General features: G+C 42.0%; 1 protein-coding gene across 3 annotated transcripts in view; it reads right to left on the reverse strand.

Annotated features, from left to right (window-relative positions):
* The window catches only part of PEX14 (peroxisomal biogenesis factor 14), a 154,418-nt gene that overhangs the window by 101,909 nt on the left and 27,160 nt on the right, over positions 1-25,349 (reverse strand). For all 3 annotated transcript variants that reach the window (XM_037828546.1, XM_037828548.1, XM_037828547.1), the window contains exon 2: positions 18,704-18,751. In XM_037828546.1, coding sequence (XP_037684474.1) covers positions 18,704-18,751 — 48 coding nt within the window. The remainder of the gene's footprint in view (positions 1-18,703; positions 18,752-25,349) is intronic.

Genomic DNA, 25,349 nt, shown 5'->3' on the forward strand with positions numbered 1-25,349 from the left:
TGGAGGGGGGCACTCAAACCCCACCACGACCACAAGCACACAGGAAGAAACACTTTCTCTCCAGAGGACGAAACAGACATAATGACCTTCACACCATCTCCCCTTCGCCGGCGCTAACAAGCTGAGCACTGTAAATCAAGGATGAAATCCCTGTGCCAGGAAAGCGAAAGAGAAGCATTTATTCTGTAAAGAGCCCAAAGATGCTGCCTGCTTCTGAATCAGCATTTCAGAGCAAGGGTTTGGAAGGCAGGAAGCTCGGTGCTGGCAACTGAAGGAAATAAAAAATATATCTATTATATATAGTAGGCCTTCTTCTTCAAAAGTTATTTATTTCCCCAAACCACTCTGCTAAATAGAGGTTTCAATCTAATTGGAAGTGCAATCTGCATACTGTAAATGTACCAAATGACAGTCTTCGAGACTTTTGTTCTACTCCACAGTTTATGGGTTCACTGTTAGCAGATTTCCCAATATATATGCATACAAGAATGTAAGAAAAGAGGACAGAGGACTTGTCATAAAAAAAATACACACAACATACATACACACACATACACATACTTATGTATATATTTGGCCCCTTACAATCCTCAAAGCAGGGGGCAGAGAGTACAGACTGAGAAATGGGATAATGCTGAAGTACCCCCAAGGAGACAAAGCTAATAAGGAAGAAAGAAAGCTCATCACGGCATTCGTTTGCCTCCCACCATGTGAAACTCTTAAGTCACACAGGTCTTTGGAGGGACCCCACTGACCACTAGTCTTGTCTCTCCTTCCCAGCGGACACTGGGAGGGGACCCCTACTCATCATCTAACCCTAACTCTCCCCACTCCTATCCACAACCCAAATTAGCCAAGGTTAATTAACAGAGATGCAAATTGTCATGGGCCTAAGCAAAGGTTTTTTTTCTTAACAAGAAGCAGAAAGGAACCCTTCTAAATCAAATAGGAAGATAAAAAATGGAGGGGGGGGGCAAGAGAAAGTACCCACAGCAAAAGGTCAACCTACAAATAATTGAGGAAAAGAGAGGAAAAGGGACAGGAACAAGACTTCCCATAAAGGTATGAAGAGTTCTGTTTGTAACCCTGGGCTCAAAGGGAAAAGTAATTTATGATGGAGACCGAGAAGTAAGGACAAAGATTCCAGAGCCCAACATTTGCCCAGGACGTGCCACCAGAGACTGTTGCCACCACAGACTGCATTCAAATTCCGTTTGTCCCTGTTCCCCTCACTCGTTTCAATAAAGAAATGATTTCATTTTTTCAGATGCTGCATCTCTAAGGGACCAAAGATACATCTTGCTTCTTTAAAAACGAAGCACCTTCTAGTTTGTAGCACCTCCTTCCCACCCCTCCATACCGTGACAATTCCAGCCACTCAGTCATAGGGTATAGCCTTCATTATTTAAACAAAACAAAACAAAAAAACATAGGTTCATCTTTGCATTAAAAAAAAAGAAAGAATGAAAGAATAAATATGAATTTGAAGAGGTATTCTGCCAAAACCTGAACCTCCCAAATCTGGTTCAGCCACATTCTTGTCCACAGCCTGTATTTCTCGGTGCCTCCCTACATTTTTCAAAATGCAGCTGCAGAGACCTCTTAAAATTCAGATTTCTAGCACCTATAATTACAGGCCTCTCTAAGCCAGGCTCCTTTAATTAATGAACTTGACTCCTCTCTCTTCAAAGGAAATCTGCATAAGGGATCTATCACAGGAGTGAACTGACCCCCAATCACTGCTATCTGATCTCTCTGCCTCATGGCAACTAGCCTCTGAACCCCAGAACAGAAGAGTGAGGTTGGCCCTGCACCTCCACTGCCCCACTCAGCACATCCCCAATCTGGCACAATCTGATTGTGCAGTTAAGGCCATAAAACATTTCTTGGAACTTGAAAAAAGAAAAAGAAGCTTTTCTGGGTGTGGCCAGCAAAATCCAAAGAAAACTGGATTCTCCCTGGTTCAAGTCCTCCTCTGGTTTCAGGGGAAGAGATTGTTTTCACTTTCTTCCCTCTGCAGGACAAACTGTGGAGGACAAGCAGGATAGAGACAGTGCTGTTCAATGTGGACAAGCCACAAAGGGAGCAGGCCTGAGGTTTGAAAGCTCTGGAAAAGAAATGCATACAACAGCCTTTGGACTGACATTTATCCCTAAGGGGAAAAGAAACTGGGAAAGAAATACTGTGACTCTTTAAAACAAAACCAGTGGAGAAGGAAAAAGGAAATGAAGACATAAGCCACAAGATTTGGAGAAAAATCCAAGCACATCCCAAGGACAACATACCTGACCTCGGGGTCTGTTTGCCCGGGTGGTCCTCACTCATTCTCGATACCACTCCTGTCTCAACCAATACCTGGTTACCAGTTTTTAAAGAACGAGTTTCCTTCTGGCTGCTCTGGGCAGCACAGTCTGTTTGTATCTGCCAGACAGCCTGTAGCAGCTTTCCTGAACATGCTTATAACCAGGGAGGGCAGACTGGTTTCAGGCAACAAAGACTAGAAATGGTTGCAAAGTTACAAGTGCCAGCATAATCAAGGCTTGGGTCAAATCAAGACAATCCCAGGTAAAGTTTCAGGTAGGAAAGCTGAGATCCAGTAAGACTCCAGCAGATTTGGCAATCACAAAAACAGGTTGTATTCAGACACTACCATCTGATAACCGTTTCTCAAGGGTCCCTCAGGCCCATAAAAAACCAAGTGCGACAACATTTACATTATTGACCAAACAAACACACTTCTTCTACAGGTAGAGAAAAAATTCTCAGAATATGTACCTGTAACACACTTTCTGTGGTTTTTCCAGCTTCTCATCTGTGACTGGGGCTATAAAACAAGGCTGGAGACCTACCAGGGAACAGCACTAGGGTTAAAAATAAAAAATGTGAGACACACTTCTGACTTCCTAGTTCTTCCCAGGACACTTTGCAATATGGATGTTAAAAATCAAATTAGATCATTCTGTACTCTGCCAAAAAGGGGTCTCAGCATTCCAGTGAGTTTCTGCTGCTGTGAATATGATTTTGGAATAGGGGAGGAAAAAAAAAAGTAACGTCAGTCTATCCAATAGTTAAAGCCTCACAGCAAAACAAAAAGCTAGGCATGATCCCTGTCTACTGAGTCTATCTCCACGGCACCTCTGTCTTATTTCCAGGCATGGTTACCTGCCATCTTTATGCCCAGCTACACCCTGAGGCTAACATGGCACATCATCTCCGCTCTCCCCTTAGATCCAGCCTCCAAGTCTATCAGCAGAGTGCGCCCTAGATCCACTGCTCACACCGCCGCAGCCAGGTTCCGGGATGAGAACTCCACAACTGAGTATCAGGAGCAACCCACTTCCTCATTCCCAAATCATAGGCAACCAAAGCCAGGGGAAGGATTTTTTATTTTGGCTCAGTTTTCCTACCAAGACATTCTAAGAGTTCACTGTTCTTTAAAATGGAAGCATTTAATTTTCTAACAAACAAAAGAGAAGTATAGAACTAGAGAACACAGAATTGAAGACGAAGGTCAGGATATGCAAAATTAAGGCAGCCGGGTGGTAGCTGAGATCAGGAATGTCCAGGGATTCTTGGCATTGGCGCTCACACCAGCCGGCCAGGCACTCTCTTTCAGAGTGTCTCAAGGGGAAATCACCCATCGATCCTAGGACACAGGCATTCTAGGACTAATCCCTTACCTCAGAACAGCCTCGGCCTCAAATTCCTGCTTGCGCTTTAATGTTTAAATTATTAAATGCATTAATGTATTTACATTATTCAAGTCTTATGTGCATTTTTCTAAGATAATTTATGTATAAGAGTTTGAATGTCCATGACTGTTAATGTCTACAACCCTTCCTGTTCATTATTGATTCTGGAAGAAAAAAAAAAAGTCAGAGTTTTAATGCCTTATTTTTAATGTATTAAGAGTCTGAATAAGTGCATTCTCTTTTTTCTTTTGTAATTTCATAATTTAAGTAGTGCATTTATTAAACTGACACAGTATGAATTGTGGTGAGGCCTGGCAGGGCTCCACGCAGCCCGAGCAGCCAGCTGGAGGACCGCGCCGTTCCTCACGCCGCACCCAGCACAGCTCCCGCCTGCTGGCTCTCTCCCCCCTCACGGGGACGGGCTCTGGCCACACTTAGGCTTTTGCTAGTAGATTTCTCTTCCTCCTTTGTAGAGTTCTTGCCCAAATCCCTCAAATCCTCCCTCTCTATTAACTGGGTTTCCAGAATATTATTAAATTGCCTCTTTTTTTTTAAAGAGGGATCTCAAATGCACGCAAGCCTCTAAAACAGACACCACCTCAAACTTGGGCAGAAAAACAATTTTCTTTTGAAATCCAGCATTAGCAGAAGAGCCCTTTTTCAGCGATAGCCAGTAGAGCGACAGTGACACCCAATGGCCTATTAGCTCAATCCCAACTGAGCTTTCCCCGTGGCTTCCCCTGGAGATGGGCCCTAAGGCCCACAGTTCCTGTATGAACACTGAAGCACAAATGAAAATCAGATATCGGCTACTCTGACAAGAAGCTGAATCACTAATGGATAAATTTCCTGCGGATACACTGAATACATGTGCTGGATATAATTACACACGCGTGCACAAAGTGCACAGTCTAGTTCATATCAGTATGGTCTCTTTCTGGAATGGTGACTCAAATGCGCACATGCACACACACACACAAACATAGATGCACAAGACAGGGACTGGACAACACTGCACAAATCGACTTGGAGCTGGAGAAACGATGCCAGAAGCTATTCACTGCTGTTTTAGAATCTGACTTTGCCATTTCTAATGTTATACATAATTTTTTTTTTCTGTTTTCCTCCTTTCTTTTTTCTATTTTTTCCTCTTTCTTTTATTTTTTTCTTTTCTTTTTTGGCTACTCATTACCATTCTTTAACTGTTACAATTTATATCAGCATATAATGTTAAATAATTACAGGGAGCGGAGCTCACTCTAGTGAGGATATAAACGCGCTGTGGGAATCTACAGATTTAAACAAATAACACTCACAGCAGGGGGTGAGCAGATGAATTAGCATTAATATCCTGCCTGGGAGATCCCAGTGCACTGGTACTGCTTAAATACAGATCTTTTCTGTAACAGTCAATATGACAGCTCCCGGCAATACGGCCCCTTTCCTTTTCCCAGTCAATATAGCAGCCAGTGAAAATAGAAACGTCCCTATAGCAATCAATATAGCAGCCAGCTAAAATAAACCCTTCCCTTTTAAGGGCTATATAATAGTCAGCTAAATGGAAGAATTGGCACCCCTGCTGGATAGCTCAGCAGAGAAGCCAAGGAACCAACAGGCCATGAGCACTAAATGATCCTTCTGCTCCTCAAAGTGGTCCTGCTCGGGAAGGGAGGGGACATCCTTAGGTAGGGAATCAAGAGAGCTCCTGCGAGGGACACCTACCAGCCTGCTCCTGGTCCCCAGGAGTAAATGCCCGTGCCATAAGCAGGTAACAGGGCACCCCTCACTGCAGGTTAATTAAAATGGCCAGAAACTCTGAAATTGTTAAAACTGTCAGTGGAACAGGGGAACACCTATCTCCAGAGGAGAGTGAGAGTATCTTGATTTGTGTTCCACCTACCTCCTCACCCCTACAAGCTCCCACCTAGCCCCAGAGGGAGAAAGTATTAAGTTAGCCTGTGGTTAGCACCCCTACGAGCTCCCACCTAGCCCCAGAAGGAGAAAGTATTAAGTTAGCCTGTGGTTATCTGTTTACCAGCAGCAGAAATAGCAGGTGTGTCAGAATCAGACATCCACCTAAAAGGGTGAAAAACAACATTCTATGTTGAATGCTACCCAGCATATACATAGAACTTATTTTTAAAACTTGTAGCCATCAATCTATTAAATATTGTGACAATACCATATCCCCCCCACCTCCCCCCCCCCACAACATAGGAAATACTCTCCTTCCTGGAGATATACAGGAAAGAAATTTTATTATGACAGAGTTCAGAGGATGGCTCATCTTGAAGGCCAAATGGACCACAGGCTTAGAGAGAAGAAGAAAAAGAAAAAACAAGGAGCATTTGATTAAGAGAGGTTCCTATGCATTTGAAGCTATTGTTCCTTTTCATTATAACCACTTACTTCTAACATTAGTTCAGTTGGATTTAAGGATTTAACAAATGTGGACTATAACCACTGACACCAGTGCGGGTTTCCAGCAACTCTCCTGAAGTTGATGATGGGATTCTGTCATGCTCCAAAGCAGATGAACATCAGGGAACCACCCCAACTTCATTACAATTCCACAATCTGTCTGCCATTCTTTGGGTAAATCCACAGAGAGTCCCTGATTCCCTGGCCAGGTGTTTAACACCCATTGATGCTCGTGTCATCAATCAGGTGATTTAGTCAAGTGCCAAAGCATCAAGTATCAAGAATAAAAGATCCTGCAAGTCCTGGTTTGAGAGCACAAGTCCTTAAAAATTTAGATCCCAACCCTCTACCTAAGCCATAAGACTGAGCAGGTGATCTTTACCCAAGGAATTCAATTAAATAGCAGCATAGGAGAGAAAAAGGTAACATGATCAAAGACCTCTTACAGCCGTAAACACGCTGATGACTGACAGCAAGACTCACAGGTTCTCCAGTCTGTAATAGGGCTGTCCTAGGAAGCCCTGACAGCCACACAAGGGGGGAAGTGGACATATGCAGGAACCCTGAGATGCACCTATTTTGCAAAATACAGTATCCTAAAAAGAGAGTTACTGTTATGTATGATTGGACACGGCACTTAGCTTCTAAAGCTGAATCCAAATGAGCACTTTATAAACTCTGATGTGCGTGTACATTTCCATTTCTAAACCACACGCAAAAATTTGAGGATGTCCACTCTCACACAGCATTAAAGCTGGAGAGAGCACAACAAGATGTGAGCAAAAACTCCTTCAACTACAGATGCTATTATAGTCATCAATGGTTGGGGGAGGCAGGAAGGAAGGGAGGGAGAGAAAAAGAGAAATAACGAAAGAGAAAATCATTATGAAAGGGAAGGAGGAAAGAGAAACGAGAGAAGATTAGAAGTAATAGAAGAGGTAACAAAATAAAAAAACACAAAAACCTCTCTTTGGCATTTATAGTTTAAAGATTTCAGGGCATTTATGAAATGACAGTTGCAATAAAACAAATAGAATGGTGAGTCATCTGGTTTCCAACTTCTGAGTCAAAAGGGGCTGTTTCTAGACAAACTGAAAAGCGGCTCTGCTGCTTGCATATTTAACGATGCCTATCGATGCACCACAGCTACAGAACAGGATGTGAAAAGAAAGAATGAGGAGGTGGGAGTGTGCATTGTCTTTACTGGTCCCAGTGTCACTGCAAATAAAGACTGTCAAGATTTAAACCATAATAATGGAAAGGCTATAAAGGTCTAGTTATAATGTTTCCTCTGATGTTCCCTTTCATAAAAAGCCCTCTTTATGTTGCCTACGTGGCAATATACACTAAATATCCACTAACATATGCCCTGGTGGGAATGCTGCACCCTAAGTTCCTTGCAGGAAGCAAGGCAGCAATTGTGCTCATCATCACCATCATACAGGGGTGTGTGTACACATACATAGATACACATATACATACACATATATGTATTCCACAGATATGTATTCAGTGCCTACTTCCTGCCAGGAGCTGAGGAATCTAACATTTGCCCATTCCACAGAGGGTTTAGCAAGCCTCTAGGTGACAAATGCCCAGGAAACAAAAGAACCTATTTCTTCTGCTTGGAAATATGGCCACACACTTTTCCTTTTCAGCAACTAAAACCTTATACAAGTACCTGGCAGTGAGCAGCAAGACGCAACTTCCCCCCTACTGTGCCAGAGCAAAGTAGATAAACTGGGATACAAAACAGCCAAACTCTCAAAATGGGGGCTAAACTGGGCACCCACAAATAGTTGCTTTTACTTGGACTGAGCAGACAAAAATGTACAGAAAACTACTGGTTTCAAGAGAAGCATTTACCTGCAGCCTTGCCACCTAACCATCCTAGGTACCAGAAAATCACAATGAAAAATATAAATAAAACTTCTCTAAATTGATACTTTATATATATACATGACAAGGAGGCATGAAGTAAGTCATCAACATGGATGGCAAAAACCACATGTAGAATGAAATGAAGTTGAACTCTGTAAATCAGGGAGCTGGTGCAATGCAATTAGAGAAGCCAGGGGACAAAATTAGGAGAGGACCTACCTAGTCGACCCCAACTTAGTGGCAGCCACAGTGTGATAACTCGTGTTTGCTGGGGGGCAGTTGGTGCCAACCACAAACCATCACTAAGCTGCCCTTTCCTGTTGATCTATAATTGGCAAGTCTGTGATAGAGCTACCAGTTGTCTTTCGGCCCCCTGTTTTTAGCTAACAGACAAAGGGAAACAGGAGAGACCAGTTAGTAATGAGTTAGTAAGTAATGGCCACTAAAAGACATTGTATTTTACACAGCAGCTTCAGCAGGAAAAGCCATTCAAAAAATAAAAAGTGAAAGAATAAAATAAGCTGGAGAAACTCAATTTTCTTCTCCCTTCCTCCCAAAGCCACACTTAGGATAAAATGAGGTTTGTGCAGGTTAATCCTTATGAGGTAAGAAAAAAATGATTAAATACATTTAAAAAATCAATTGTACATTAAACCAAATCCTGGGACTGCAAAAACAAACACCACTGCTCTCATCCAGCCAATATTAGCTCTGCCAGTCCGGGCCAGGAGGGGCTGCCTCTCACCTGATGGGAGCCTGCCGAGGTAATGGGAGAGAAGCAGAATGGAAAGGGAGGGAAAAGGAGCTTGGGGGGCAGGAGATAGAACTACAGATCTGGATTTCACTGGAAATAAAGTTATTTCTAGACATTACAAAGGAAGAAACAAAATGTCTTATAAATGGGGCTCTGGAGACCAGGCTGAATTCTTCAAAAATCCAACAGAATGATAATGCAATCATTTGATAAACAGAAGTTACAAACCACTTCACTGTCAAATGAGTTGCCACTATTTCTAGTTATTTCTTCTGTTCATTAACAGATTCTATTAACTGCCATTTTTCAGAGAGACCACAGAGAGCTGGAGAGGTGAGGTGAAGAGGCATGTCTTTGTGTGTGAGGAAAGCCACTCTAAGAGCTGGAATGAAAACTCTTCTCGTCTCCCAGTGCTCTGCGCTCCTCAGAGGAAGCTGGCCGGCTGCAAGCCACCACCCGCGCCTCCAACAGTGGAGTCCGGACTGCAGGGTCTCTGCTAATCCTAAATCAGCCTCACACGGTTGAAATGCCGTGGCTCATTTGCTTCCGTGTGCACTGCAACTGTCCAGGTTCTACCAGCAACAACCCTTCTCCTTTCTGTCACTTGCTTCAGCCCCACAACTGGAAGGATGTCTGGGTGCAGGCACAGAGCACACAGCACCATGGTGAAACGCCTGCTTCCGGGAGGGCGGGCAACTAGGGAGTCACTTCTAACAAGGCACAAATTGGCCATGTGTCAGTCCTAGGCCCCGAAGCCTAAAAACTTTTCTCCTGAATGTGCTTCTGAAATGGGTAATTTAGAACTGAGGAGAAACTTCAGTCAGCATGGCCTGGGGAGGCAGGGGGAATGCCGAGAGGAAGACCAGGCAATCAACCATGTGACAGTGGTATCCCCAACAGAATAAAGGCACGTGCCCAAAGGGGAAAGTCTGAAAACATCTCAACATTATTAAAGCGGGTATCAATGGCTAGCAGTTAGGAACGAGTAAGCTCTGACAAAAAGAATTTCACCCTCTTAAAAACATCTATATTACCTTCTCTTCAAAGCAAGTGAACTTTGCTGCCTTAACTCTGACAATGAGGAATTCATAGATGTTGATGGAGACACAGATAAAGGATTTATCTGAGAGGGCAGAGAAAGTAGAAATGAAAGCTCCTGGATATTGTATTTTCTTTACTTACATGAATTCAGGTGACTTCCTGAAGACCTACACGGCACCACTTTAAGAGCTAGAGTCAAAAGCAAATTGCTAAATTGTCAAACCTTCACTCTGCCAGCAAGAGATGGAATAACAAGCAGTTGCTGCCCCCTAGGAGCTACCAGGGACATAGCACCTTGCTACAGAGATGGAAGATGAAAAGATCCCATTATCACGCCTCGATCCCATAACCTGTCATTAGTGAGGTACATGGGGCAGACGCCTCCTCCCAGTATGAGGAGGCACACATCACCTGTGATAAATTAATAGGCGCCTTTGCAGCAGCTAAGATGCACACAAAAGACTCCAACCAGGGAGTGCGTGTGAAGGCAGCAGCTCTGGAGAGGAAGCTAGAGGCACCAGGCAAGACAGCAGCAGATGCTCCCGCCCTGTGTCCACCAAGGGGACCCCTGCACACACCAGTGTTCTCTCCAGCAAGGTCTCACACGGAGCTCCTTGCCTGATCTGCTCAAGTCTGACAAAAAGTATGGATTTTGGAGTTCAAATCCCAGTCCTGCCACTTACTAGCTGTCAGAATTTGACCGCCCTAGGCTTCAGTTTCCTCACTGTAAAATGAAGAAAACAGAAATTCTAACAGGTTTGCTAGAATTAAAAAAGAGAGCAAAAATAGAGAAACCAGCACTGAGCCCAGCATGTTATACAGCAGAAGCCCTCCTGATCTATGTGATCAGAGCTAATAGCTGGTCAGGTTAGCAAAAAATCAGTTAAAGCAGGGAATCATTCAAAACAGGGCCTACTCTGCATATCTTAAACATTTTATACTAACTTAAAATCTATAAACATACAGTCATTTGCTGATCTTTTGATGTAGAGCCAAGACCTTTTCTTTGAGTGTGGGCCCACGGACTGAAGTTCCCAGACGTCTGTCTCGCATAAACCCCACCCATATGGCACCCTCTCACTAAAGCAAAGTGAGAACTCGAAGGCATTGGTAAAGCAATCTAAGCATAGAACCGGTAAAGCTATCTAAGCACAGAACCTTCTAGAGTTTTACAATTTTCTCCCAATTATTAACTGTCTTCTCAGTTACACCTAATTTGACAGCAATCTTTTTTAGTAATTCACATTTAGCAAAGCATCAGCTTAGTTTTCATTGAACCCTTTTTTCATTTATATTTACAGAACACATTATTATATTTGTAGAACCTTCTCTTCACATTTATATTTCACCTGTTTACATAATATTTAATAAACCTGCCTAATTTCAATAATGAACACAACTGGCATAAGCAAGTTTAAGGAAAGCCGACTAACTCCTGGGGTACAGAGTTAAGTGTGGCAGTGAATGGCTGAGAAGCTAAGGAACTGAGGCCTCATTCGGGCACCAGGGGCCAGGAGAGTAGGTTCCACAGCACCAGAATGGCAACTCGGTCAGTTAGAGAGTGTATCTAACGCAAGCTCTTGACATCAAAAAAAAAAAAAAAAAATTATTTATTGATACCCCCACTTCATTTCACAAGAAATTTGAAATGACTGACAAAAGTACACACAACAAAATACAGGAAAGGGAAAACTTCGGGCAAGAAAAAAGAGAGGTTTAATAATTGTTTACTTTTTCCCCCTCTCCAGCAAAATCCATTTCCAGTGAACTGTGGAAAATGAAACCATTTACCAACCTGTGTGCTTTGTTCTGTTAGCAGCTCCCCCACCCCTCACAAGGCTGGGAAAGGTGGCCTGCCCCTAAAGACTTTCTTGCTGTCAGCCTGGTGGAAGGACCCTCTTGGCAGACTGCTGCTGGGTGAAGGGTGTGGCATGGCCCAGAGCACTATCCCCAGACTCAAGCACACTGGGCCACCAGGGTCGTTGCTAAGGCAAGAGGGCATGCAGGCGACAGCACGTCTTCTGCTCGACAGGGGTAATTTATCCAGACTCTGCTCCGTTGGGGGCTATGAGTTAGTTCCTCTCTGACTTGGACTGTCAAGGAATGCCCCTGGATAGATTTACCTGCAGAATCACTCAGTGTTGTCCCCGTCTCTAGACTGTTCAGACAAACTCATAATGGCAAAGAGAAGATTTGTGGAGCAACAAGCATAAATCTTGGCTATAACTACAAACCGTAAAAGAAAGGAGAGCTGGGAGGGAAGAAGGAAGGGCGGTGAATACGTCCTTCTCCAAAGCACCACTTTACCTTCCTGTGGCTTCTCACAGCACAGAAGTGGGATTAACTATACAATCATGTTTTTCACACCAAAATTGGTATGCATGCTATGGCAATGGAGTAAAATATTTTCAATTGAAAGTATCTCAGAAAACACGGGGCTCGGAGTACAGTGCAACATTCAGTGGTTCTCAAGCAGGGGCTCCTAAGGGATGGACCCTGAGTGTGACACATGGAGTGCCTATCAGGTAGGTCATAATTCCCACAAAAGCCACTTCTGCATGAAAGTTCTTTCAAAAAAGACCATCAATTTTAAATAAAAGAAAAAATATTTCAAGAAACTCTCTGCCCAAATGAGAGTTTTGTATATCCCAACTTCCGCAATGGCTATCTGGGAAGGACACCTGAAGGAACTCTGACAGAGAGTACCAGGAAACAGAATGTTTTCTCCTGAAAGAATGATACTGGTACAGACTGAAGACTGAATTCCCCCAGTCCCAGGGTGGCTCTCAACAAAAGCATGTGATGCCCAGTTCCTCACTTTCCACATCTCCAAAATAAAGGTGTGCTCAGTTATCCAATAGCCAGGGCAGCTGACTCCAGAAACTATAGCAAATAGCAAGTACCATGAAAGCCAGGAAACTAAGGTATAAACAAAGCTGAAAAACTGTTTCAAATTCCATTTCTCCAATTGTATCTCCCAAGAGTTTTGATTCATCTAATAATTATTTGTAAAAGGATACTTTGAAATTGAAAAACAACTTCTTCATTTACCTGAAAGAGGAAACAACTCAAAGGGCACTGCCTAGTATATTCAATAAATCTCCTTAATCTATAATAGGAAGGATGGAGTAGTAAGAGGCAGTAATTTCAAAATCAGTAAGTGGCCTAGAGATTATAGAGAAGAAATCCAAACAGAATGAGGCTTTTCTCAAGTTCACCCATTGTGGCATTTAGATTTAACCAGTTTTCCTTCCCTGATCCAGCAGGACAGGCAGGAATCTCAGGCATCTTCCCAAGAAGGAGTTGGTGCAGGGGTGTTAGTATTAAAAGAGTTTTCTTTACTTAAGGTTTTATGTTGTTGATGAGAGGGGAGCAGGGCAAGAGGAAAACCAACACTTTTTTCAATCTGAAAGGTGTCCAAGCCTCGCCCAGTATATCTGGTCAGATGATAGCAGTGTTCCCATCAGGAGGGTGCACCCTGAGCCCCATCCTCCAGCTGTTTATACTTGATTTTGTCCCCAAGTTTCACAGCTACAGTTGTGAGGGGTGCCCCTAGTAAAGTGTAACTAGTAACAGTTTAAGTGCCAAAATCTGAAGACGATTTATTTTTTAAAAATAAATAAATAGAGTTGATTTAGGATTATCCCTATATTGTCACCCCCACTCACTTGCATACAGACAGGCACGTATCCCTGAATGGGAAACAAAGAGGTGGAAATTATAGCTGGCTTCAGCAAACCTAACTCTGCTATAGCCGAGTAGAAATCAACCACTACAGATTTTTTTTTTTTTTTTAATCATCATTTTATTGAGATATATTCACATACCACGCAGTCATACAAAACAAATTGTACTTTCGATTGTTTACAGTACCATTACATAGTTGTACATTCATCACCTAAATCAATCCCTGACACCTTCATTAGCACACACACAAAAATAACAAGAATAATAATTAGAGTGAAAAAGAGCAATTGAAGTAAAAAAGAACACTAGGTACCTTTGTCTGTTTGTTTGCTTCCCCTACTTTTCTACACATCGATCCATAAACTAGACAAAGTGGAGTTTGGTCCTTATGGCATTCCCAATCCCACTGTCACCCCTCATAAGCTACATTTTTAAACAACTGTCTTCGAGATTCATGGGTTCTGGGTTGTAGTTTAATAGTTTCAGGTATCCACCACCAGCTACCCCAATTACAGATTTTTTAAATAACAACATTTAATACTTTAAAATTAGATTGGTCTTTTTTTCTGGAACAATGACAATTTCCTGAACTCTTTAAATGGCTATGTACTTCTAAAATGTACTTGTAAAATGTTTCCATGAATACAATATTAAAATCAATTTTACTTCCCCACAAAATGCTTTGGATTTTGTAAAATAAACATCTATGTGTGCTATATGTTACATGCATGTACAAATACACACATTCATATGTACATGGGGACACACAAAGAAATGTATTGAGCATATGAATGTCATCCTTCAGAAATGTTTTGGTGGGGAAAAAAATTGAGAACCTGGTATCCACAGTGAGCCTGCTAGCAAGTACCAAAGTACTTTAACCACAAAAGATAGAAACACAGGAGGGGACTGAGCCAGGAGTACATGATAAGAGACAGACAACTAGCCATGGCTACTCTTAAAATCCAAGAGAAACTCATAGCACTAGCTCCCTGAATTCATCAAGATATTAATGCCCTTTAGAGCACCAGCCTCCGGTCAATTGGCTTAAAAGCCAAAGAGAAAATCTTAGGTGCCCCAGGTATAAAGTGGCTGAGCACCCCTAGAAGGACTGAGATAAATTACATGATGGAGAACCCCCTAGACAAGCCTCCATCTTAGCCTCAGGGAGAAGCCTGAGGATACAGGATAATTCTGTGTTCTGATGGCACGACTACTGCCATACGCCTGGATCTGCAACTGTAGACCAGGTTTACATTTAAGATTTACAGCATACTAAAAAAATTATTAATCCTGGGGAAGATGATAAGTAGAAATTGCCATCAATACTTATAAAAATACACTGTATTACGATATGGGATGATTTTGGTGGAGGGATACAGGGAAGAAGATAGAAAACAAAAACAAAAGGAATCTATACCTACAAGTTAGAGAAAGAGATGGCAGAAGACTCAGCCCTTAGAAAGAACTTGGTGTCAAAGAGCAAAAAAGCTGAAATTCTAGTTTAACCAGAACCCATAAGCACTATCTAAAGTAGGTAAGCAAGACATATTCTGAATATTGAAGAACTGAGTTGAAACAAGTGAGTGACATGTACACAAAGCCTCATTCATTGTTTAAGTCAAATAACCTAAAATCTTATGACTAATGGGAATCTCAAAGGGACACTTAGCCCCACTTCCAGTGCCCAGACAGGACTACAACTACTTAAAGACTTGGTCTGAGGGGTTCTATCCTGCCAGAGCAGCACAGGGAGTCAGAGGCAGAGACCCTGTGTGAGCCTGAGAATGTACTTGCATGTGCAAATAAAACACCTGAGACTGCAGGAAATTCAAGGGCGGGTGGATTGAACAGGTCTGGAAGAAGCTGGAGTTCAGTACTCTGAAGGGCTGTTAAACTTTTTTTGTCATGGAAGGCAAAGCTCAGTGAAGAGAGAGGAAAGAAGAGAAAAGTCATTAGCTGTCTTAAATTTAGCAACGGGGGCTTTCTCTTTAATAATCAAAGGATTTCAACTTGGAATTTACAGAATTGATCAGGACTAGTCTGTTCACCAATCTACAGCCCTGATGACATTTTAGGACAACTATCCCACTGATACAGCCAGCGCTACTGTATTTGGTTTTGTTTTCTTTTTTGGGGGTGGGGGTGGGGGGATTATAATAAGGAGAAATGGAAGGGCAAGGGGCAAGGGAAGGGAATGTGCAGAGTCACTACTTGGCTAGAATCAAGACAAGGGGATGGTTAAACACAACTGTGTAATTTAGAGACTACAAGATTATACTTTCTCACCACAAAATCACAAGACAGTGTCTATAGACCAGAAAATCAGGCCTTCTTTTCCTAGCAAACAAAGCAAAACAACAACGCACAGACACACAAATACATCCAACTATTCAACAGCACCTGCACTGTGCTGGATAGAGTCTCTTCTATCTTAACTCACTTTTCTAATAAGGGGAAAAATTGTTTCGAAATGATCATCTAGTTCTAGATCATCTTCTGCACCCCATGCTCAGCCCTCTCAGTGTAGAGAACAGGCAGTTTCCATCAAGAATTTTATGGAAAATACACACTCAGTTTAAGAGAAAAACAACAACAACAAAGTGGCAGGAAAATCCTTTTCCTCAAGACCCAACTCTGAGTTTCACAAAACCCATCTCTGATCCTCCCCTCTCACCTCCTACATTATTCTTCCTTCTCTGAATAGCTAGGGCTCTCTTGTTCTCCTAGCCAGGCAATTCTGCAACAAACTATGTATAGTTTTGTGCTGTTTATTAAAATTGCACAGAGTCTTGTGCTGTTTGCTAATTGTTTCATGCATCCAAATATCTTTTTTTCCCTAAATAAATAGAAATATGTAAAAACAAGGCTCAGTTTTAGACTTCAATTGTCTGTTTCCCAATACTCGAGGCAGAGCTGAGCACCCAGGAGACAGCTAATACACACAGCCTGATGTGGCCTCCACTGTAAAACTCCCTGCCTGCAGAAAGCTACCCGGGCTGGGTGCTGGGTGTTTTCATAAACCGCAGCCCCACAGAACCAAGCCACGGGGCTTTCTGAGGGTGGGGGCCACTGCCCCATGGCTTCTCCTGTTCTCTCTGACTTTCGTTTAGCCTGCTGCCAGCTCACAGCCACCACAGGCACTCTTCCTGCTCATCCTGTCCCCGCAACCTGCCACACTAGCCCTTGGCAAACTTCCTCTGCCTGGCACCCTCCCACTGCCACTCCCAAGAGGAAGAAGGAGCTCACATAAGACTATGCAACTCTGTTGGTGCCCTCATTTAATCAGGCTTCTGCAAATGGTTGACCAAAAGCAATAAGGGCATGACTGAGAGACTGTGGGAGTTTAATATAAAAAAATTAATAATAAAAAAGGGGGGAAGGAGAAAGGGTCTACCTTTTAATAGCGCCCTAATTACCCAACTCATAGGATCAGCCCAAATGAGATGGGAGTTTATTTCAGGTTTTTTTTTTTAATTATTGTTTTTTTTTATATATATATAAATTGCTGCTATGTGTTTTCTTTCCTCTGAGCAATTATGCAGCAAGTATGTAAAGAGGAGAAAAAATATTAATTAAATATAAGGTAATTGTAGAGTTGGCCTGGAGAGAATGAGTCTGAACTCTGGATGATCACTGGCTACTAGGGTTTGAAGACTGCTCAGGGCCTCCCAGAAAAGTAAGAAATAAAAATACAACCAACCAACAAGCAGATGCACAGTAGAGAAGGAAAAGAGCAATGAACAGACACATTAGCAGAGCAAAGGGTCTGCTGGGCTCCAAATATTCAGAAATCGGTGAGGTTGCCAATTGCTCCGGGCTTACTAGAGGCTAGAATTCAGACTTGTTCACACTATTCAAATAACTTTCCTGGAAAGGTTCTTAATTTCAATTCCACCCTCAAGAAGATGACTCCCAACCCCCAAGAGTTTATCTAACCAATCACGCCCCAAGAGATGGACCTGCCACTCACCTTGTGATCAAGAGTTAAATAAGTAAACAGAAATTCAAAAAGAGACCAAGGAAATAAAGGTTTGAAGGGGACTATGGTATTCAATTTGGACTTCGGTCCACATCCAACCACAACTTAGGCCTGAGGGGCACCAAGGCAGACCATACAGGAAGCGCTCAAGCTCTCTAAGAGACTGGCAAAGAGAAGCCACCACTGTGACCACATGGAAGAACCTGGCAATACCAAAAGAGTGAAAGAGGCCACTCTGCAGGGTGTTGAATCCCCAGGCTGGCTGGGAAGTAGGGCCTACTTGCTAACAGCAGGCCATGAGAAGGACAACACTGCTTCCCTGAGAACAGTCCCAGCAGCGCTTTCATCCTCCATATTTCCACCACTCAGCCGAATCCAGCCTCACCTTCTGCCTTGGAAAACCTTAGGACAGGCTAGAATTCAGACTTATTCATACTAGCTAAGGACCTCGCGTTACCTCTTCCCACTACTGCTGGAAGGAGTGGAAAAAACAGGTGAAACTACAGGCCCTCCTGAAACAATAGCTTCATGATATATCCCTAAGCTTGCTACAACTACTCAAAGAAAGAAAAAGCTCGGAAAAGATAAACCTAGAGCTGGCACCAACACAAAGCTTACCTGGTTTGTACAGACAAAGCCTGTCCACCCAATTAACAGGACTCATGGTAGACCTTAAAATGCAAAACAGAATGCAAATGGGGCGGGCAGGCAGGGACTCTGGCTCAAATCACCAAAGCAAAAGCACTTCATAGAGAAAATTGCCTTCAGTTCTTAACGGGCCCCTATCAGCATTATAAGAAGACAATGTTGGTAATGAATAGCATTACTACCATAAAAGACCAGGCAAAAACTGCTCTCCCTCCCACTTGAGGGGAGAACCAGAGAATCACCAGTTTAGACAATAAAGAAGCAACTTGGGAAGGCCCTAATTCAGCTTCCAAAGGCTTCAGGCATCTCACTAATTACCATTAAACAGCAACAAACAAAGTGTCACATCACCCCTGGAATGAATGCTTTAAGTTCCAGAAAAGACCAAGTTTTACCAAGGAGCATCTCACTAATCTCTGACCCCTACTTGTACTAGAAAAGAAGTAGTCATACATCAGAGGTCACTGACAAAGTTAGTCTCCACACAACACCTACTTTTAAAGGAAGAGTGCTAATATAAAACTATAGGACCAACCATACAAACTCACATTGTATTTTGACTGTTAGAAAATGATACTACATATCTTGGGCACTTACCAGTGGCTCTCGGGGCACCACATTTTTACTTCCTGGAGTAGAGTTTGGCTGCAAAGAAAAACAGAAACAAAATTAAGATCACAGTGCCACCCAATGGACATCTAAAAACCAAAGACATTTTATTCTCAAGCAACACATCCACCAACACCACTTTCTCATATTTCTCATCAGTCTTCCGTAACCATAGGGCATAATGCAGTGGACTACCCTGTAAGAAGTAGGCCAAAAAGTCAGGATTTTGCCAATGAACATGAAGAGGCTGTCACTGGGTTCACTGTCACAGCGCCTCAACAAGTACTGGTTTTGTTTGGGAAGGCCCAAGATCACTAGCTGAGCAGCAAGGGCTGGGGACAATTACAAAAATCCATGGAAATAGCCAAGTCAGGAAACAAGGCTTTAAGAGAAAGGACCCCACGAGTGGACTGGGAAAAGAACCAGAGCAAAAGTGGAGAGCCAAATTCAGCCACAAGGGGGCCCCAGTTGCCCAAGCTCAGGATGTCTTCTTAGCGTCTATTTGGAGCCAGGAAGCAAATTATCTACACACTGCTTCCTATTTATCATCTGTCACTAAGGACGCCATCCCATAGCAATAAAGAAAGCCCCAGCCTGAAATCCTTTTTGGCAATAAACTAGTGACAGACAGACAGACCAACAGGCAGGTTGCAACAACAGGGTCTTAGCATTTCCTGCTACTACTGCTGACTCTCCTAGCTCCAAACCATTTCCTTCTCCCCTGGACCACCCCCTCACCCTCACATTTGCCTTCAACCCCTGACTGATGTGGCCAAAATTTAGAGAAGGAGAGAAATGGATACAGAGACAGGCAGACACTGAGAAAATTTACGAATCTCCAAGAAAATAACAGAATCCATTTGAGTGAGTTATGATTAGTTTACAGTAACTGATGTTCAAGTCAATTTCCAATTATCTATAGACAAAATCCAGACAAATGCAGCTATTCTATTTATCTCAGGAGCCATCCTCCTGCCTCCATACTCCTCCCAGCAAGTTCAGATGGCAAGTCCCAGGCCTCCTAGGAGACAGGACAGAGGAGGAGAGGAAAGAGTCCAGTCCACATAGCGTTCCCAAAGATTTCCTCGCCCCCAGCTGCCATCATAGAGCTGGCACATGGCACAGTAGCAAGGGCTGTACTGGAGGTAGAACCCTCTCCCTCCATCCTGTCCCAAGAACCCCACCATTCCAGCAAGGCCAGCCAGCATGAGACCGACTAGAAAGTGTGGACCAGTCTCAGGAAATCTGAGCAACTTTCCCTTCCTGCCTCCCAAGACTCCAGGAACAAATTTAGATCTCTAGTCCAGACTCCTCTGCATTCTAAATCCAACTGCCTATCTGCCTCCTTTTAGACTTAACATGTCCCATAGCAGACTCACAACACTCTCCCTCTGCCACACATCCTCTTTCAGTGTTCACTGTCTCAGTGAATGGTACAACCTTCCATCAAAAAGCTAGATAGAATGGAAGCACCATCTTTGATAGCTCTTTCCTCCTCACTCACCAGATCTAGCCCATTACCAAGTCCTGCTAATATTCCTTCCTCAAAATCCATGGAATCCATCCATCCACTCCTCTCCACCTCTATTGCCATCCCTTTGCTCCAAGCTACTAAGATCTCTTGCCTGGACAATTTCAGTGCTTACCCAAATCCATGCTGGCTCTCTTCGAATTCATTTTCCACACTACCACAGACTACCATTTCAAAATGATAATCTGATCATCTCAGCCCCATCAACCCACACACTGCTCTCAGAGTACAGAAAAAAACCTCTTAACATGGTGCACAAGGCTTTGCATCTACCCTCAAGACAGCTCAGGTCTCGTGCAGCACCAGCTCTACCCGCAGCAGTAGTTGCACTGGCCTTTTGCTTCCCCTGCCAAAAGGGCCTGTGCAAATGCTAGTCCCACTCTGACAATTTAACTCATCCTTCAGATCTTGGCTAAATCACTTCCTCAGGGAAACATTCCTTCTCTGATATCCAAGACAAGGAAGGTTGCATTTCCTTATCACGCTCTCATATGATACCATATCCCTCTCCTTCAAGGGCTAAGCAGAGCTGCAATTTTACATTTATTTGTGTGACTGACTGACTAATGTCTGTCCCCCCCACCAGATTATAAACTCCATGTGGGCATAAACTGTGTGCTTATCACTGTAACCCTGGGGCCAAGGACAGTGCCAAGCACAGATTAGGCCTCTGACAGATATTTGTTAAATGAATGAATGTATGAAGGAGCCACAGAGTAGAACAATAATTCTAATCCAACTGAATGGAAATATACCAAACTTCATAATCTTCCTGAGGGCTTCCTTCATTCCATTTGGCAGATCCTAACACTAACATTTACCTATCTTTTTCTTCATTTATTTCTCAAAATAAATGCTTGACATCATTGCTGATAAGGAACCTGAGACCAAGGGAGGTTAAATAACTTGTCCGTGATGACTCAGCTAGTAAGTGGTTCTGTAAAGACAGGAACTCATACTTATTCAAAATAATCAAGTTTTGTCTGCAATTTATTAGCAACAACCTTAATTCTGCCCCATAAATAATAAAGTAGGTTACTTGACCAGATAAGCAACAAACAGCTTTAGGATTCAGGAAGCATCATTCTGACTTAACCAAAAACTTTCTTCCTGAGACACAACTAATCACTGTGAATCATTATGACCAAGGAATTATTCTTAAAATTAGTTCTCTCTTTTGAATAGCTAGTATTTGGCCAGTTTACAGTACCAAGTCTCTTTCAATATATATCCATTGTGAACCATGAAAATGTATTGTTTAAAAACCAAATAAAATGTAAATGTTAAAAATTTAAAAAGGAGGTCTCTCACTTCAACACTCAGTATTCCCTTCTCTAGAGAGGACTCACCACTGATACTGTGGTTTCTCATATAGTCTTCCAAGAAGCATGTGTATGCATGTGTGCATATCCCCACCAAGGAACTCTTAACAACACTCCCCAAATTCCTCCAAGTCTTGACTCCACAGAGCCTTCTGAAGTCTCAGTACACCAAGCCAGACCTCTAAGCTCAATCTCAGGGCTGCTTAGAGGAACAAGCATCTCTCCAAACTATATTCCAACCCACTTGGCAGATCTCCATTTGGCATTGTCTGCGGTAAGGTCAATCAGACCTTATCACTGAACTTACAGAGGACTTCCCACAAGGCTGGCAATCGCCCAGTAATGATTGCATTCTAGACGATTCTCCAGTTCATGATAAAATTTCTGCAGTCTAAAATGGACCACCCCCTTATTTGCCATCTCAGTATCAGTAAAACTGTTTGTTTATTTTAATTAGAGAAGTTGTAAGTTTACAGAAAAATCACGTAATAAAAGCACCATTCCTCCCATGCTCTCCCTATTGTTGACACTTAACGCATTAGTGTGGTACTTTTGTCACAATTGATGAAAGAATATTAAAATAATACTATTACCTATGATCTACAGTTTACATTAGGTACATGTTTCCCACATACCGCCCTATTAACACCTTGTATCAGGGTCGTGCATTTGTTAAAATTCATGAAAGAACATTCTTGTACTATTAACTCCAGTCCATAGTTTTCAAAGGATTCACTGTGTTACACAGTTCCATTTTTATCTTCTAACTCTCATTCACCCAAAACTTCCTCCTTCAACTACATTCACGTACATAATTCAGCACTGTTAATTATATCCACAATAATGTGCTACCATCACAACTATCTACTTCCAAATCTTTACAGACAACCTAAGTAGCATCAGCTTTCCACTCTCTATCCCCAATCCAGTCCCTGGTACCTATATTCTAGGTTCTTTACTCTATGAGTTGGCTTATTACAAATAAGTTCGTATCAGTGAGATCATACAGTATTTGTCCTTTTGTGTCTGGCTTATTTAACTCAGCATAATGTCCTCAAGGTTCATCCATGCTGTCTCATGCATCAGGACTTCGTTCTTTTTTATAGCTAAATAATATTCCATTGTATGTGTATACCACATTTTGTTTATCCATTCCTTGGTTGATGGACATAGGTTGCTTCCATCTTTTGGCAACTGTGCATAATGCCGCTATGAACATTGGTGTGCAAATATCTGTTTGAGACCCTACTTTCAATTCTTCTGGGTATATACCTAGTAGTGGGATTGCCAGGTCACATGGTAATTTTATACTTAGCTTCCTAAGGAACTGCCAAACTGTCTTCCACAGTGGCAGCACCATTTTACATATCCAACAGCAACGAATGACTGTTCTTATCTCTCCGCATCCTCTCCAACATTTGTAATTTTCTGTTTTATTCTAGTGGGTGTAAAATGGTATCTCGTTGTGGTTATGATTTGCATTTCCCCAATAGCTAGTGATGTTGAGCATCTTTTCATGTGCTTTTAAGCCATTTTATATACTCTCTGGAGAAATGACCATTCAAGTGTTTTGCCCATTTTTTAATTGGACTGTCTTTTTATTGTTGAGTTGTAGGATTTCTTTAGATATTCTGAATATTAAACCCTCATCGGATATGTGGTCTCCAACTATTTTCTCCCATGAAGTAGGTTGTATTTTCACCTTCTTGACAAAGTCCTTTGAAACACAAAAGTATTTAATTTTGAGGAGGTCCCATTTATCTATTTTGTCCTTCATTGCTTGCGCTTTGGGCATAAAGTCTAAGAAACCACCATCTAACACATGATCCTGAAGATGCTTCCATACATTTTCTTCTAGGCATTCTATAGTCCTCACTGTTATATTTAGGTCTTTGATCCATTTTGAGTTAGGGATCCTCTTTCAATCTTTCACATATGGATACCAATGTCTCCTAGCACCATTTGTTGAAGAGACTATTCTTTCCCAATTGCATGAACTTGAACTTGGCAGCCAGTAATGATTGTATTCTAGATGATTCTCCAGTTCATGACAAAATTTCTACAGTCTAAAATGGACCACCCCCTATTTGCCATCTCAGTATCAGTAAAACTGTTTATTTTAATTAGAGAAGTTGTAAGTTTACAGAAAAATCACGTAATAAATGCACCATTCCTCCCACGTTCCCTATTGTTGACACTTAACGCATTAGCGTGGTACTTTTGTCATAATTGATGAAAAAATATTAAAATAATACTATTAACTATGATCTACAGTTTACATTAAGTACACGTTTCCCATATACCGCCATCTCTGTCCAAGCCAACCGTGCAGGTAACTCACTGCCCTCCCTTATACATGGGACATGACTCCCAGAGGTGTGGATCTCCCTGGCAACACAGGACATGACTCATGGGGATGAGCTTGGCCCCGGCATTGTGGGATTGAGAAGGCCTTCTTGGACCAAAAGGGGGAAGTGAAATGTAACAAGGTAAAGTTTCAGTGGCTGAGAAATCTCAAATAGAGTCGAGAGGTCATTCTGGAGGTTATTCTTATGCATTGTATATATATATATCCCGTTTTAGTTTTTGGTGTGTTGGAATGGCTGGAAGGAAACACCTGAAACCATTGAACTGCAACCCAGTAGCCCTGATTCTTGAAGACAACTGCATAACTATATAGCTTACACTGTGTGACTGTATGATTATGAAAACTTTGGACAGATGAATAGAAAAATGAGGACAAAATGTAAATGAATAATAGGGAGAGATGGGGGGATGGGATGTTTGGGGTGTTCTTTTTCAGTTTAACTTTTATTCTTATTCTTTTTTGTGTATGGTAATGAAAATGTTCAAAAATTAAACGTGGTGATGAATGCACAACTATATAATGGTGCTGTGAACAACTGATTGTACACTGGAAATGACTGTATGGTATGTGAACATATCTCAATAAAATTGAATTTTTAAAAAATCAATTGGCCAGCTAATAAGCAAACAGGAAACTACAAACGTTGGAGAGGATGTGGAGAAATAGGGACACTTATTCACTGCTGGTGAAAATGTAAAATGGTATAGCCATTGTGGAAGACAGTTAGGCGGTTCCCCAGAAAACTAAATAGTGACTTGTCCCATGATCCAGCAATTCCACCACTCGGTACACACCCAGAAGATCTGAAAGCAGGGACACGAACAGACATGTTCATAGCAGCATTATTCACAATTGCCAAAAGATGAAAACAATACAAGTATCTATCAACAGATGAGCGGATAAACAAAATGAATGTATACATGATGGAATATTATGCAGCAGTAAGAAGGAATGAAGTCCTGAGGAATGCAACAACATGGATGAACCCCGAGGACATAATGCTGAGTGAAATAAGCCAGATACAAAAGGACAGATATTGTACGATTTCACTAACATGAACTAACTAGAATATGTAAACTCAGAGTCTTAAGATGTAGAATATAGGGCATCTAGAGACAGACCGAAGGTAAAGAAGGGGAAGTACTTACCTAATATGTACAGAATTGTTAACAAGGTTGAACTTAAATGTTTGGGAATTGAGAGAGGTAATGGTAGCTTGTTATTGGGATTATAAGTAATAGTGCCATATTGTAGGTAAATTTGATTGAAAGGGGTTGTTTAGAGTCACGTATGTCACCTATTAACACTACAACTATAAATAAGTTCTTGCATGAACTACTACAAATGTATGACACTTGTACAAAGAGTTATTAATAGAGTGGTATATGGGGGAAAATTATCTATTCCAAGCTA

The sequence above is a fragment of the Choloepus didactylus genome, chromosome 2 (assembly GCF_015220235.1).
Source record: "Choloepus didactylus isolate mChoDid1 chromosome 2, mChoDid1.pri, whole genome shotgun sequence".
Lineage (NCBI taxonomy): Eukaryota > Metazoa > Chordata > Mammalia > Pilosa > Megalonychidae > Choloepus > Choloepus didactylus.